The 15766-nt window shown below is 39.9% G+C and overlaps 1 protein-coding gene across 4 annotated transcripts in view; it reads left to right on the top strand.

Annotated features, from left to right (window-relative positions):
• The window catches only part of NAALADL2 (N-acetylated alpha-linked acidic dipeptidase like 2), a 901057-nt gene that overhangs the window by 722210 nt on the left and 163081 nt on the right, over window positions 1-15766 (top strand). For all 4 annotated transcript variants that reach the window (XM_084639864.1, XM_084639867.1, XM_084639865.1 and 1 more), the window contains one exon: window positions 9225-9371. In XM_084639864.1, coding sequence (XP_084495990.1) covers window positions 9225-9371 — 147 coding nt within the window. The remainder of the gene's footprint in view (window positions 1-9224; window positions 9372-15766) is intronic.

Below are 15766 nucleotides of genomic sequence, written 5' to 3'. Positions count from 1 at the left end.
GAAATAGTAACAAAACATCAGTCTATTAGACTGTCAAAATAAAAAGTCTTCCCTTACGTTGTTCTATATAGAGCAATGAGGAATTTTTTTAAGGAACAAGTCTTTCAGAGAGACCCAATTGTATTAAGCAGATAAGGCAAAATCTTGAAGTGCATCTGCAACTTTCAGTGGGCCAGCCCTGAGTCTTTAATTCAGCTTTTTTTAAAAATTCAGGTCTCATTTACCATGTCTGTGTAAGGACTGAGTAAGGAACTCTCGATTTGATCCATTGATCTAAATGAGAGTCAGAAGTTCACAAGGAGCTTGAAACCCCTCTTCCACTGGGGGTCCTGCAGCTGGCAAGCCTTGCCCCCAGAGTGGGGAGTGTTGGCCAGGAAGGGGGCATAGCAGGTGAGCTAAGGGCCGCAGTGATGCAGCCAAGGGATATGCAGATGCAGTCCATCTGTTGGGTACCACCTGTTGCTTCTGTGGAACCTTGATTGCACTTTTAAAGCAGCCTTCCCTTGTGGGATGACTAAAAAGATCTTTGTTTACACTGCTGATGCTAAACGAGTAGGTTTTGGGGCACGGATGAGAGATGTCACAATGATAGATATTATATAACTTGATCGTGACAGTCAGGCTGACCAGAAAACCTGTTCACTTCTCGTGTATCAGATTGAAAGTTTCTGAAGGTCTGTATCTTCTTCTTGTGAAACATTGTCTTCCTTTTTAACTTTCCCATGACATCTTCTGTCCTGTCAAACATGTGACTTGCCCATTACTGCCTCGCAAGGGTCTAATCAGTCTGTAGCCGTTCCTGAGAGGTCTTATAGGAGGCACTAAGCCATCGTAGGGCCTGATCCAGTTGACTCCCATTGACTTCCGTGGCCTTTGGATCAGTGCTTCAGTTACTTATTTTGAGTTAGCTCTGATTTTGGACATCGTCAAAATCTATATGTGAAAAATTACAGTAAAAATATCTAAAAATGTAATGAATGATCAACCTCAGAATCTAGAGTGACCCTGCTGATATGCATAGAGGAAAAAATAGATTATTGACACAGTTCTTCAGTTTGAGATAACATGGCTTCCCTTGCATTTTAATCATGTTAACAGAGTAAATCTGAAACTGACCAGGTCATTTGCATAAGCTAAAAAGGGAAATACAATCCATAATATCTAATGTAGATGAAATGCCCAGAAATCCAATAACAGACTATCACAGGGTCTGCTACTCACCGCTCGGTGGTGCCTCCTTGTGGCTCATCTGGGTAATCAGCTCACCACCATCAGCATCCCCTCCAGCAGTCGCTCAGCCCCTTACCTCAGTCACTCGCTCTGTGGCTCCTCTCTCACTGGTCTGGAGCTTCAGTGCTTCTCCTTTATGGCTTATCCCTCTGGCCAAGTCACCATTATCTTCTCCTTCTGAGGTATTCTCAGAGTCTCCTTCTTCAAAATCTCAGGCAGTCTCCATCTCTACTGTGCTGACTTCGCTACTCCCATAGTGGCTGGTAGGGGAAACCAAGCATGCCCTCTACACTGGGTTCCAATCTAGGGATGCTCAAACCAGCTGTTCAGGTTCATCCCTCTCATACCCTTCCTGCTCCATCCCTGGACTGTATCCTACCCTGCCTTTCTCAGGCTCCACCTTTCCCTCTTGTGACTGCAGGCTTCCCTCCCTGCAGGCCCATCTCCCCCAATCTACTGCCAACTTCCTCTCTTTATAAACAGTGCCCAGCTTTGCTCCTTCCCCAGCTCCACTTCATCAGCAGTTAGGCCTTCGGACTTCCTGGCTTTCCATCGGGTACAGCCTATAGTTTAATTGGCCTCTCTTGCCACCTTAACCCAATCTGTGCAGGTGTGGGGTGAATACCCCATCACACAAAGGTTTTTCCTCAGACTGTACCCTTTAAAATTTCATTTGCACCATATAGCAAATAGATTTCATATGGTGTGCATGGTAAAATCTGGCAGTATTACAACTTGAGGAAGCTGAACAGCAAAAACTAGCAGAAAACATGGTTTGAAAAGCAAGGTAAATGCACTAGCAAATGAATTAATGCTAACAATTCATGCTGTCTCCTCCTGCAGTTGGAAATTAATGGAATTTTTTAATGTGGTATCCTTCGATGGCAAAGCACATACTGGTACTGAGATGTTAACCAACATATTGTGTCTAAGTATTGCAAAATCTCAGATCAGTGGAAAATATCGGTGTGTATGTTGTAATACTTAGGCACAATACCCTTTCATTTTGGGTGCCTGGTGTCCTATAACACAATCTTTCTTTTCAGAGGTATTGAGCACCCACAGGTTCTATTACAGATGCTTGGAGCTTTGAAAATCAGGGTAGAGGGAGGAAAAATAGATTTATATTAGCACGTAAAATTTAATGAATGACAATTAGGGCTTTCTGAAATATTATCAATTAAATTAATAAATATCTGCATTTGAGGTTTTCACACTTTATTCTGATTTCACAAAAATGTCCTGGCTTAGCAAAATGCTGGAAATTTTCGTGAAACACTATAGATGTTCAAAAACTCAAACACTGAATTTTCACTAGCGGTAAGATCCATTTTTACATAGAGATACAGGTAAATCTGCAAATGTTAATGGTTTATTGTGAAAATCTCATTTTATACAACATTGCCAGACCTTATTTACCAGTTTGCATAATCCTGATAGTAGTCAGATTACTCCAATACAACATACAGAGGGAAGGTGTCTCTGTAACATTGTCATGTAGGAAACAAAAAGGTACTCAACATTGAAACCAAGTACTAGTATTCAGAGTAACAGCCGTGTTAGTCTGTATCCGCAAAAAGAAAAGGAGTACTTGTGGCATCTTAGAGACTAACAAATTTATTTGAGCATAAGCTTTCGTGAGCTACAGCTCACTTCATCGGATACATTCAGTGGAAAATACAGTGGGGAGAATACACTGTAAAGAGAAAGAAAAGGAGTACTTGTGGCACCTTAGAGACTAACAAAGTAAAACTATTTCCTGCCCTCCCCCCCCCCCCCGCGCTGTTCCTCAGACGTTCTTGTCAGCTGCTGGAAATGGCCCACCTTGGTTATCATGACAAAAGGTTTTTTCCCCCCCGGCTCTCCTGCTGGTAATAGCTCATCTTACCTGATCACTCTCCTTACAGTGTGTATGGTAACACCCATTGTTTCATGTTCTCTGTGTGTATAAATCTCCCCACTGTATTTTCCACTGAATGCATCCGATGAAGTGAGCTGTAGCGCACAAAAGCTTATGCTCAAATAAATTTGTTAGTCTCTAAGGTGTCACAAGTACTCCTTTTCTTTTCATGTACTAGTATTGTACATTAGATGTGTGTTTCTCTGCTGTGGGGACAGAGGGCGATGGAGTTACGGAAGACCACTAATTTCACAAGCTAAAAAATATGCTACTAGACTGGTATTTCTTAGGCAACCCCTGAAAATGTCTAGCTCATAGTTAAAGATATATAAAAAAAGTTATTTTGGACTTAACTCATCTATTTTAACCTATAGTGTACACATTTTCACTACATGATTTGCCTTTGACTAAGCAGTTGTGTTTGCTGCATCGTTTCCACAAACAGAAACTCTTAAACGGGTGTGTGTGTTTAATATTATGTACATGTATTTGTATGTGGACACGTAAGTTGTATTGCATTTTTGATGTGGATCATGTATGTTAAAGTATGAAAGTCACATATAGTTAGTTATTTTTAAACATCTCTTTATTGACCTGAGTATTCTGACAAGTTTCTGCTGCTTCTAATGTGACTTCAGTTTTATCAAATAAAGCCATTGAATTCAATTGGACTATTTATGTCAGTAAGTACTGCTTGGCATAAGTGAGAGTTACAGAATCAGGCTCGTAAGGAAGGACAATGAAAGGTACTCTCTATTATCCCGCTCTTTCTAGACAAGATTCCAACATTTTTGAAAAGTGAAGGTTTTCTTTTCTTTCCTTTCGATCACATAAGAGCGCTAAACATATTAATCTGTAAACAACCTTTCCCAGTACATAGAGTACAGGATCTGGCTGGTTTCATAACAGTACTGAGTGGGTGGATTTTTCACTTCTTTAAACAGTCACACATTGTGAAGTTGTTAAATGTCTGCCTAATGTGTTTGAAAACTACTATTTAAAGAATGGGTGGGAGGTTTAGTGAGACACCAGGAATGAAAGGACCCAATCAACTTAAAAAATCAAACTTCTATCTGAAATGTTTTAACAATTATGATTACAAGGAGCACATACGATTAATTTTTAATTTTTATACCTGTTTTTGTTTGTTTTTTCTGTACTTTAAAGAGCAAGAATTTATGTCAGTGGAGCTACACTAATTTACATTAGCTGAGAAGCTAGCCCTTTGTTTAGAGACAGATCCATTTTTTCTCCTGGCTAGTTAGTCAGCCAGGTTCCCTTGATGCTTGGATGGGTCTTCACACAACAGCAGGAGAGAAACAAATAATCAAGAATAAAGGAAAATGGGAGTGCAAAACCACAAAATAATTGGTAGTTGGAGTCCGGGTTGGAATATCACCTCAAAGTACTTTAAATAAATTTTGGGCCGGATTCCAGTGATCTTATTTATGTTGAATTATGCCTTCCTCCAGCACAATCTGACTGACAGAGATGACTCTGCTTGTGGTGTCCTACATGTGCTATTTTATATGAGGAAGAAAGAATATTGGGACCTGGCTCTTTGTAATTGACTAGTCTCATGAATTTATTTTTTTAAATGTTAAAGGATGAACAAAGTGCTTTTGAAACAGGCTATTCAATTACAAGGAGGGCACTAAGGAGTTGTAATATACTATATAGACTGTCATCCAAGCATTGTGGACTACTTTAACCTCTTAAAAAGAAAAGGAGGACTTGTGGCACCTTAGAGACTAACCAATTTATTTGAGCATAAGCTTTCGTGAGCATAAGCTTTTCCGATGAAGTGAGCTGTAGCTCACGAAAGCTTATGCTCAAATAAATTGGTTAGTCTCTAAGGTGCCACAAGTCCTCCTTTTCTTTTTGCGAATACAGACTAACACGGCTGTTACTCTTTAACCTCTTACTATTCTTAAGAAAACCTAGGCAGCTTATTTTCTATAATAGGTATTGAAAGGCTTTATGCCTCTTTATAAGGTGCTTAATTACCTAATGCATTTGAAAGCTACATTAGTATGTGATGCTAGTACTCAGTCTTGGGTTTATTTTCTAGCTTTCAGCTTGCATTTACTGCACTTTCCTTGCTAAGATTTTGCCATGAAGTATCATAGAATCATAGAATATCAGGGTTGGAAGGGACCTCAGGAGGTCATCTAGTCCAACCCCCTGGTCAAAGCAGGACCAGTCCCCAATTAAATCATCCCAGCCAGGGCTTTGTCAAGCCTGACCTTAAAAACTTCTAAGGAAGGAGAATCTACCGCCTCCCTAGGTAACGCATTCCAGTGTTTCACCACCCTTCTAGTGAAAAAGTTTTTCCTAATATCCAACCTAAACCTCCCCCACTGCAACTTGAGACCATTACTCCTTGTCCTGTCCTCTTCTACCACTGAGAATAGTCTAGAGCCATCCTGTCTGGAACCCCCTTTCAGGTAGTTGAAAGCAGCTATCAAATCCCCCCTCATTCTTCTCTTCTGCAGACTAAACAATCCCAGTTTCCTCAGCCTCTCCTCCTAAGTCATGTGTTCCAGACCCCTAATCATTTTTATTGCCCTTCGCTGGACTCTCTCCAATTTATCCACATCCTTCTTGTAGGGTGGGGCGAAAACTGGACACAGTACTCCAGATGAGGCCTCACCAATGTCGAATAGAGGGGAACGATCACATCCCTCGATCTGCTGGCTATGCCCCTACTTATACAACCCAAAATGCCATTGGCTTTCTTGGCAACAAGGGCACACTGCTGACTCATATCCAGCTTCTCGTCCACTGTCACCCCTAGGTCCTTTTCCACAGAACTGCTGCCTAGCCATTCGGGCCCTAGTCTGTAATGGTGCATTGGGTTCTTCCATCCTAAGTGCAGGACCCTGCACTTATCCTTGTTGAACCTCATCAGATTTCTTTTGGCCCAATCCTCCAATTTGTCTAGGTCCCTCTGTATCCTGTCCCTGCCCTCCAGTGTATCTACCACTCCTCCTAGTTTAGTATCATCCACAAATTTGCTGAGAGTGCAATCCACACCATCCTCCAGATCATTTATGAAGATATTGAAGAAAACCGGCCCCAGGACCAACCCTTGGGGCACTCCACTTGATAACGGCTGCCAACTAGACATGGAGCCATTGATCACTACCCGTTGAGCCCGACAATCTAGCCAACTTTCAACCCACCTTATAGTGCATTCATCCAGCCCATACTTCTTTAACTTGCTGACAAGAATACTGTGGGAGACCGTGTCAAAAGCTTTGCTAAAGTCAAGAAACAATACATCCACTGCTTTCCCTTCACCCACAGAACCAGTAATCTCATCACAGAAGGTGATTAGATTAGTCAGGCATGATTTGCCCTTGGTGAATCCATGCTGACTGTTCCTGATCACTTTCCTCTCGTGTAAGTGCTTCGAGATTGATTACTTGAGGACCTGCTCCATGATTTTTTCGGGGACTGAGGTGAGGCTGTCTGGCCTGTAGTTCCCAGGATCCTCCTCCTTCCCTTTTTTAAAGATTGGTACATTAGCCTTTTTCCAGTCATCCGTGACTTCCCCGTTCGCCACGAGTTTTAAAGATAATGGCCAATGGCTCTGCAATCACAGCCGCCAATTCCTTTAGCACTCTCGGATGCAATGCGTCTGGCCCCATAGACTTGTGCACGTCCAGCTTTTCTAAACAGTCCCTAACCACCTCTTTCTCCACAGAGGGCTGGCCACCTACTCCCCATGCTGTGATGCCCAGCGCAGCAGTCTGGGAGCTGACCTTGTTCGTGAAGACAGAGGCAAAAAAAGCATTGAGTACATTAGCTTTTTCCACATCCTCTGTCACTAGGTTGCCTCCCTCATTCAGTAAGGGGCCCACACTTTCCTTGGCTTTCTTCTTGTTGCCAACATACCTGAAGAAACCCTTCTTGTTACTCTTAATATCTCTTGCTAGCTGCAACTCCAGGTGTGATTTGGCCTTCCTGATTTCATTCCTACATGCCCAAGCAATAATATTATACTCTTCTCTGGTCAGTTGTCCTATCTTCCACTTCTTGTAAGCTTCTTTTTTATGTTTAAGATCCACAAGGATTTCACCGTTAAGCCAAGCTGGTCGCCTGCCATATTTACTATGCTTTCGACACATCGGGATGGTTCTCCCTGTAACCTCAATAGGGATTCCTTGAAATACAGCCAGCTCTCCTGGACTCCTTTCCCCTTCATGTTAGTCCCCCAGGGGATCCTGTCCATCAGTTCCCTGAGGGAGTCGAAGTCTGCTTTCTTGAAGTCCAGGGTCCGTATTCTGCTGCTTACCTTTCTTCCCTGTGTCAGGATCCTGAACTCAACCAACTCATGATCACTGCCTCCCAGATTCCCATCCACTTTTGCTTCCCCCACTAATTCTTCCCGGTTTGTGAGCAGCAGGTCAAGAAAAGCCTCCCCCCCCCCCCAGTTGGTTCCTCTAGCACTTGCACCAGGAAATTGTCCCCTACATTATCCAAAAACTTCCTGGATTGTCTATGCACCACTGTAGTGCTCTCCTAGCAGATATCAGGAAGATTAAAGTCACCCATGAGAACCAGGGCGTGCGATCTAGTAGCTTCTGCGAGTTGCTGGTAGAAAGCCTCATCCACCTCATCCCCCTGGTCCAGTGGTCTATAGCAGACTCCCACCACTACATCACTCTTGTTGCTCACACTTCTACTCCTGTTGCACAAGGATTATGAAGATATTATTGCACCAATTTTTTTAAACCAATAGCACAGTAAATTTATACTTAGTTTCAGCCTTTTCATTGCATTTCACTCCTTAACCCCTTGTCTGTGAGCCACTATAGCACAGTCTTTTAAAATGCCAGCATTTCATGGAACATTTCAAGTGAGATGACCAGATATCTGCTGCAGCGCTCTGATGTTAGGGAGCTGTGAAAGGGTTAAGCAACTTGCAGGCTAAATGACCCAAATTCTACCTTTTAAAGACATATTAGGAAAGTATGTAAATTGTAATTAAGGCTATTTCTTATAAATAGCTAACATAGTCATGTTAGATAGACTACAGCTTTGAACTGTAGACTTGTATTGTTAAAGAATTGGAAGAAGATAGTGATTGTAGTCTATGTTTACCTATATCTTGTTAGAGGTTAACGATGTAACCAGAGGGTTCCTGTCTGTCACTGTGTTCTATTGATTCAAAGATCAAAAGGGAATATTAATATTTAGATGAACTGGGAATGTGGTAATATCATTGTCTTCATTTCTCTTTGAAGTATGTAATAAACTATCTGTGAATGGCAGTAGATAGGTAGTTGCCTTATGCTAATCCATGTAGCTAATTATCGATGAGGCTTAGGAAATAGGTCTACTTCAAAGCCACGGTGTTTTACCTATTATTCACCTACTGTCAAGAGGCTGCCAGGAAACTATAAAAAGAAGTCTTGGGCCCTGATCCTGTATCTCAGATCTGCTAAGGTTTCAGGGGAAGTTTGAGTCACAAGACTGAGGTCCCCCAACTCCAAACTCGCTCACCCTGATATTGGACATTGGACTATAACCTATGGAACTAATTCTGAAAGAACTCTTTGCAACTCTAAAGCTCACCATCTGTGCTATAAGAAAAGGAGGACGTGTGGCACCTTAGAGACTAACAAATTTATTTGAGCATAAGCTTTCGTGAGCTACAGCTCACTTCATCAGATGGCATTCTTTGTAAGAATAGGATGCTAATTCCCCAAATCATGGCCAATTTGGGTAATTGCATCTGCCTACCTAAATTCCCCCACCACTCTTTCATTTGAATATGATATTCACCTTCACTTCTACTCTGAAATAATCAGCCATGTGGCTGTGTACACTTAAACATTCCACCACAGAGGTTGCTGCCTTTAAATGGTGGATGAAATTATTTCTGTCTATTTATGTAGCCAGATTTGAAGCTGATGTGAATTGATGCATGCTGATTTGCATCAGCGGAAGATCTGGCCTGTGTTTTTAAATTGCTTTGGGGTCCTTCAAGCTGAAAATGCTGCATAAATATCAGATATCATCTTGAGTCATTACAGGTCAGTTGCAAATAATTAAATAACTGGAACTCTTGATTTGTTTTTTTCAGAGTCAGAGCCTTACCTGTCTGGGGAAAATGAAGTGCCCAGGATCCAATGTGAGTTCTGTGCAGATGCAGGGCGATTCTGATTATTTCATCAACCATCTTGGGGTTCCCACTGTGCAGTTTTCTTATGAAGACATCAAAACATTACAGGTAATTGTGAATGGAAAAAGACAACACAAGGGAATAAAAAAAATGCAGAATCTGGTTTTACTCAGTGTGATATTCCATGCCAAGTAGGTTACAGCAGAAAGCTATCTCATTTTAATGAATTATTTTAGATGTTTGGAAGTTTCTATAGTACTTAGAAATGTCAGTTCTTTGCAGTGTTGTAGCATTCTATTTAAAAGATGTATACTGTCTTTTGCGTTTTGATAGAGCAGATCACAACAATCAAATTGCAATAGTAAGATTAATATAAAAATATAATTGTAATCTTCAGCATTCAGAGTAACGCCATGATATGTGAAGTGTTTTTTTCTTATTTCTTGTTTTTGAGGGACATGTTTAAGGCTCTGTGTCATCTAAGAAATTACACAGTATGGATTAGCCAACCCAACTTGTCAGACAGCCTGCTACAAGAAAAAAATGAATATCTGTGTGTTTCTATTGTTCTGTGTGTCAAGGAAAGAAAAACCTTAAAATGCATTTTACATGTGTCTCCAAACCATGGGCAAAATTCTACTCTACAATCTACAAGTGGCTGTTAACTCCCATCTACTGGGTTAGATTCCCAAATCCACTAAGAACACTTTCTGTGGCATAAATCCTGGCTTCTCCCCCTATCCTGAGTGTATCTGGAGTGTATGCTGACATTGTTCTGTGGTCGAGTTTTAGTGGCACAGAGATCAACTGTGGTGGAGGGGAGCTCCCCTATTGCTAATTCTGCCTTGCTCCGGCACAGTTCTAATTTGTCTCGAGGTTAGGTGGTTGAGGATTATAAAGACACAATTGGCTCCCTGTACTACTCACTCTGCACTACACTGAAGCAGAGTGGAGAATCTGCCCCACTGTTCTCAGTGCATTGGCCTCTGTTAGCCCCGTGCACTGGGGTGAATTTCACTCCCTATGTGCAATATTAATGGAAGAGTTAAACCGTGTTGCCATTTCCATAGTATAGAGGAGGAACTGGTAACCCCAGCATTCTGGGCATGTAGGGTGAAACCACCAGGCACTGCAATATTCTGCTCTCCTCAGATGAACGAAACTCCCACTAGTCTCCTTCAACATTTCTTCTCTCCCTATGAACGTAAACTGTTAGTCTTCATTCCTTCCAGAGTCATTGCAAAATGGCAACATACTTTAGCAGTGCATTTTTTGTCAACAAAAGGGGAAGTTTGGGGGTTGATGGAATTAATTAAAAATATCTGGTGCCAACGAAACCTTCTTGTTTTCTTTCAAGAATCAAACATTTTTCAATCGGCTTCTCTTATTATTATTATTATGATTATGATTTACTTTAAAAATAAATCAAGACCATTCTCATTTCAAGTAATATACTGCAATCAGCATATGTTCCTATCTAGGTAACTCCTTCTGGGGAAATTTGGATCAATTTTTCTGTCCTTTGTATGAAAGAGAGACTGGGATATAACAAAACAAGCATTTGGTTTACTGAACATCTATCACAATATCAAGATATATCCCTGAAGTCAAAAATATAAAACTGACTTTAACTTTATTTTTGGACACAACTTCAAAATGGGAGTATTATCAGCAAGTGTGATAATAAACCACTCATAGTGACTATTTCCTTTATGGTGAGTAAAATAAATTCAGTACATAATGCTTATGGAGTAGTAAGTTCTAATGAGTCTTTCCATTTCTATATTTTCATCTGGATTCAAAAGGGAAAGAAAATAAAGACCAACATTTTAAAAATAATCTGTGATTAGTTAGAATGTCATTTTATTATTTCTCACACCATGCAAAGGTCAGGACTGTGTCTTATTTACTGTTCTTTATAGCACCAAGCACATGGTTGTACTCATCAAATAAAATGTGACTTATTATTAACTGATTATTTTTCTTTAATGAGGGGTGAAAGTCACTCAGGGTTCAGGGAAGCCTGCACAAAACCCTATGCACCACTTGATTACAACTTAAGTCCTTAAGATATGGAATTTCATTCCTGTTGTGGAACCTGTGTGTTAACCTTTAGAAAGACAGAGCTTCTGTGTGGTCAGATAAGTACACTGGTTCTCTGTTCAAATGTTGTTCTTTCTGTATAACTGATTTGGGAAGCCATTCAGGGTAACATGAAGCTCTTCTGAGCAGGGTCTGAATATTCTGTGTATGGATTCTTTATGTGGCTAACAAGAAGATTTAGCATTCTATTTGATTCAAACAAAAATCTGTGGAAGATACGTAAAAATTTAGGATCACAGAGATTGTCATACTGGATCAGATTGAGTGTCTAGTCCAGTGTCCTGTTTCCAACAGGGGCCAAAACCAGACACTTCCGATGAATGTGTAGGAAGAAGACAGATGTGGAGTAATCTAGCCTCCACATTTATGTCTCCTCCTAATCTCAAATAGCTAGAGATAAGTCTTACGCCTTTAAACATAACATAAACATAATTGTTGGAAATGGGCCACTTCCACCCTGCATGGATTGGCCTCATTAGCACTACAAAAAGTAATCTTCCCTCTGTTGATATTCACTCTTTCTTGTTAACTGTTGGGAATGGGCCACATCCACCCTGATTGAATTGTCCTCGTTAGCATTGACCCCCCACTTGGTAAGGCAACTCCCATCTTTTCATGTGCTGTATATTTATATCTGCCTATAGTATTTTTCACTCCATGCATCTGATGAAGTGGATTATAGCCCATGAAACCTTATGCCTAAATAAATTTGTTAGTCTCTAAGGTGCCACAAGGACTCCTCATTGTTTTTGCTGATACAGACTAACACGGCTACCCCTCTGAAGCCTTTAATCATGAGGTTTAATATCTCTTCCACAAATTTGTTTGTTATAATTAATTATGGTAACTCTGCCTATTCTTGATATACATATAAATGTCCAATCTCTTTTTAAATCTTGCTAAATTCCTGGCCTCAGCAACTTGATGTGGCAGTGAATTCCGGAGTTTAATCACAGTTTGTGTGAAAATTATATTTCCTTTCAACAGTTTAAATTTCTCATCTTTTATTTTCATTGAATGTCCTCTTGTTCTTTTGTTAGGAGACAGGAAGAATAGAAGTTTGTGAGCTACTTTCTCTAGATCATTATATTACATTCTTTTATCATGTCTCCTTTCTAGTAATAGCCTACATTTTCAGAAGTGAATTTTTGGTTGCCTAAGTTGAGACATCTTATAGGGTCTTCATATTAAGAAATTCTGAGCACTCACTGTCTGAAAATAAATTTCCTTTTAAGGAGTCTCAAATTAGACCTCCAATACCTCTAAACACCTTTGAAAATTGGTAGCAACGTTTGTGAAAATCTACCATGTGGATAGAAGAGGACATGAAAATGGTGTGCTTCCTTATTTCTAACTATGAAAACATTTTAACATCCTATTTCCCTGATTGTCATGTTAAGCACTTTCTGTGCCTACACATGTTCCCTTAGCGGTTTAGATACAAAAATGAAACTGAGTAACAGGGCTGGATCCCTTTTCATCCTTAGCTTTGCTTGGCATGTGCACTGCTAATTTGCTAATGATTCAATTTCACAAATGCAGAGCAAACTATGGATGTGCCAAATGTTGGGGTGATCCTTTTTAGAAGATATTATGGTGTTAATGGAAATGTCTGTAGAAACAAGATTTAGTTTAATAACTAGGTTTTCAATTTGTAAACACTGTTGCACCTATTAGGAGAATCATTCTGTTTCAGATTAAATGCAATGCAGAGGTTGGTTTAAAGGAAATGAAAAAGGAGACACTTTCAGATTAAGAGGCAATGTTTATGACAGGCTTGTGGTCCAATACACTCTTAACAGCTGTTGCACATAGTTTCTGTTCCAGATCTGGGTATTCACTATATATAGGGCATGTGAAAGAATCTGCAAACTTTATTGTATCAAAACCATATTCCTTTCCCCAGCAACATGTATGGTATTAACCCTGAAATTCCCATCAATATTGCTTATTTTACTCCTATAGAAAGTTTCATATTCCATCTTCAGGTTATTTTTACAACTATTAATTATCATTTTGCTTTGAAAAAAATGGAGCAATATAGTTGAACTCGTAGAAGAAAATATTGGAGCATTTGATTAAATGTCACACAATGAATTTGAACTTTTAAGGCGCCGCACTCTATTAAAAATCTAGTTACTTTATCTCTTGTATTGTAAATTAATACCTTAAATAAATTATGTGATAGATATTATCTCCAGTCTTGAAGTTGATGTACCGCACCTTTCAGACCTAAGTGTATTTTGCCCTGAACCTCATGATATCTGCTTTATGTGAGAAATGAAACACTTAGAAAAATATGCAAATGTATGTAGGCAAGCGGATGGGTTTTTAGTACAAGCAAAGTTACTCAGCGTGATTAAATTTGGATTCTCTTGATTATTTATTGTATTGGTTATGTGAGCAGTTAATCTTCCATCATTTACATGCCACTTCATTGATTTATTAACATTTTCTTATGAAACTGGCTCAGTGGCTCATATAGTATGCTATATACTACCAGACATGAGCAGTTCAGGAGCGATTTAAGGATGCTAAATCTATTTTCTGGAGAAGGCTGGGAGTATCAAAAAACAATAGCACCGCTCTGAGAGAGGCACAAATTACGCTGATCTTGCATCCATTCTATTATATATTGAAGGAAGCTCCAATGTACAGAGCAACAGTTACAGATCAGCTACAGAAACGTATTTCTTGCACAGAGCGTGCAATGCTGATCCTCAGAGAGAAGGATATAAAAACTACATCGGCAGGAGCTTGAGAAGTAAATACGAGGAATTAAAAATGTAAGAGGAAACGCTCAGACCAGAAGAGTGAGCAAAAAATATCTTTTTTGAAATTTAGCTAATATACTGAAGCAATGTTTCAGGGAGGTGAGATTTCGATGGCAAACAGCTTTGGTTAGAACTGAGCAAGCAGACTGCATACTAAGTGCCCAACCACCATGATAAAAATATACTAAGTGAAATGTAGTTCATCTGTTTACTAACAGAAATACATAGCATTTTAGTCTCCTGGTAAGAAATCAAGTCGGAAAAATTTTCAAGCAGGAAAACCACATTATTAATCTCTCCTTTTTCTAAGGGTCCTGCTGTTATTGCTTGGGGGAAGCCTCTGTCTCCATAGCCTCTGGGGCATTAGCTTTACCTCCAGGATGGATAACAACAGCTTGAAGGTCACTTTCTAATTCATCACATCAACAAGAGGAAGCCCAAGTTTAATACACAAGCAACTGAGGAGCTGGTATAAACACCACTCCACTGATTCCCCTGTTCTTTGGGCCCTGTTTGAAGGGGAATCTGGCCAAGAAGCAAATGATGTAGAACAGTTTTCCAAACTATTCAAGCTGATTTCAGGAAATCTTAAGCAATAGCAGAGGAGTCTGTAGATGCAGTGAGGAGTTGTGCTGAGAACACATCTGAGCTCTTCTAATAGAAAAAGGATGGTTCAGTGGTTAGGGCATTAGCTTAAGACTTGGTGACCTGGATTCAATTCCAAGCTCCACCACAGACTTCTTGTGTGACCTTGGGCAAGTCACTTAGCCTCTCTGTGCCTCAGTTCCCCATTGTAACATGAGAATAATAGCCCTGCTCTCCCCTGCAATAGTGTTGCAAGGAAAAATACATTTAAGATTGTGAGGGTGCTTAGATATTACGTGATGGGGGCAGTATAAGTATCTAAGATATCTAGACAGTAATTGAAGGTCCATGACTATGTCTTTCTTTTCTCAGTGGCATGTAATGGTACTATTACAGAAACAACCTTACTCAAATCTTCATCAGTATCCTAGAGCCGCACAAGTGAAGACATTCTAGAGCACAGTAGTTTGGTCCATCATTGTAACTCTCCATATTGTTGTAATATCTACATTGGTGGTGCAAAATCATAGACTTGACAGAAATTCCCGTGAAAAGGGTAAATTTCAAGTGCTATTCTTTTCATTCCATTTTTGTACAGTACATTTCTATATTCTTGAATGTACTAAATTTGGATTTTCACAATGATGTGGCTTCATATCAGTAAATAGAGCATTAGATATAAAAGATGAATGTGCTTCATGCTGCTGGAAAGTACCTGTGCACAATTGCCAAACCACTGTATTTGACACATCATTGGTCACTGTGTTTATAAAGGTTCTGGAGAGTGGGGTGGGGGGAGAGAAAACCTTTTGTAGTGGTAAACACCCATTTTTTCATGGTTTGTGTGTATAAAAAGATCTTCTGTACTTTCCGCAGTATGCATCCGATGAAGTGAGCTGTAGCTCACGAAAGCTTATGCTCAAATAAATTGGTTAGTCTCTAAGGTGCGACAAGTACTCCTTTTCTTTTTGCGAATACAGACTAACACGGCTGTTACTCTGAAACCTATTTAGGGATGGATCTTTTTAAAGTGTTTTTGTT

Source organism: Lepidochelys olivacea (genome assembly GCF_965140295.1).
Source record: "Lepidochelys olivacea isolate rLepOli2 genome assembly, chromosome: 9".
In the NCBI taxonomy this organism is placed as follows: domain Eukaryota; kingdom Metazoa; phylum Chordata; order Testudines; family Cheloniidae; genus Lepidochelys; species Lepidochelys olivacea.
This window is presented reverse-complemented; position numbering and strand designations above follow the sequence as displayed.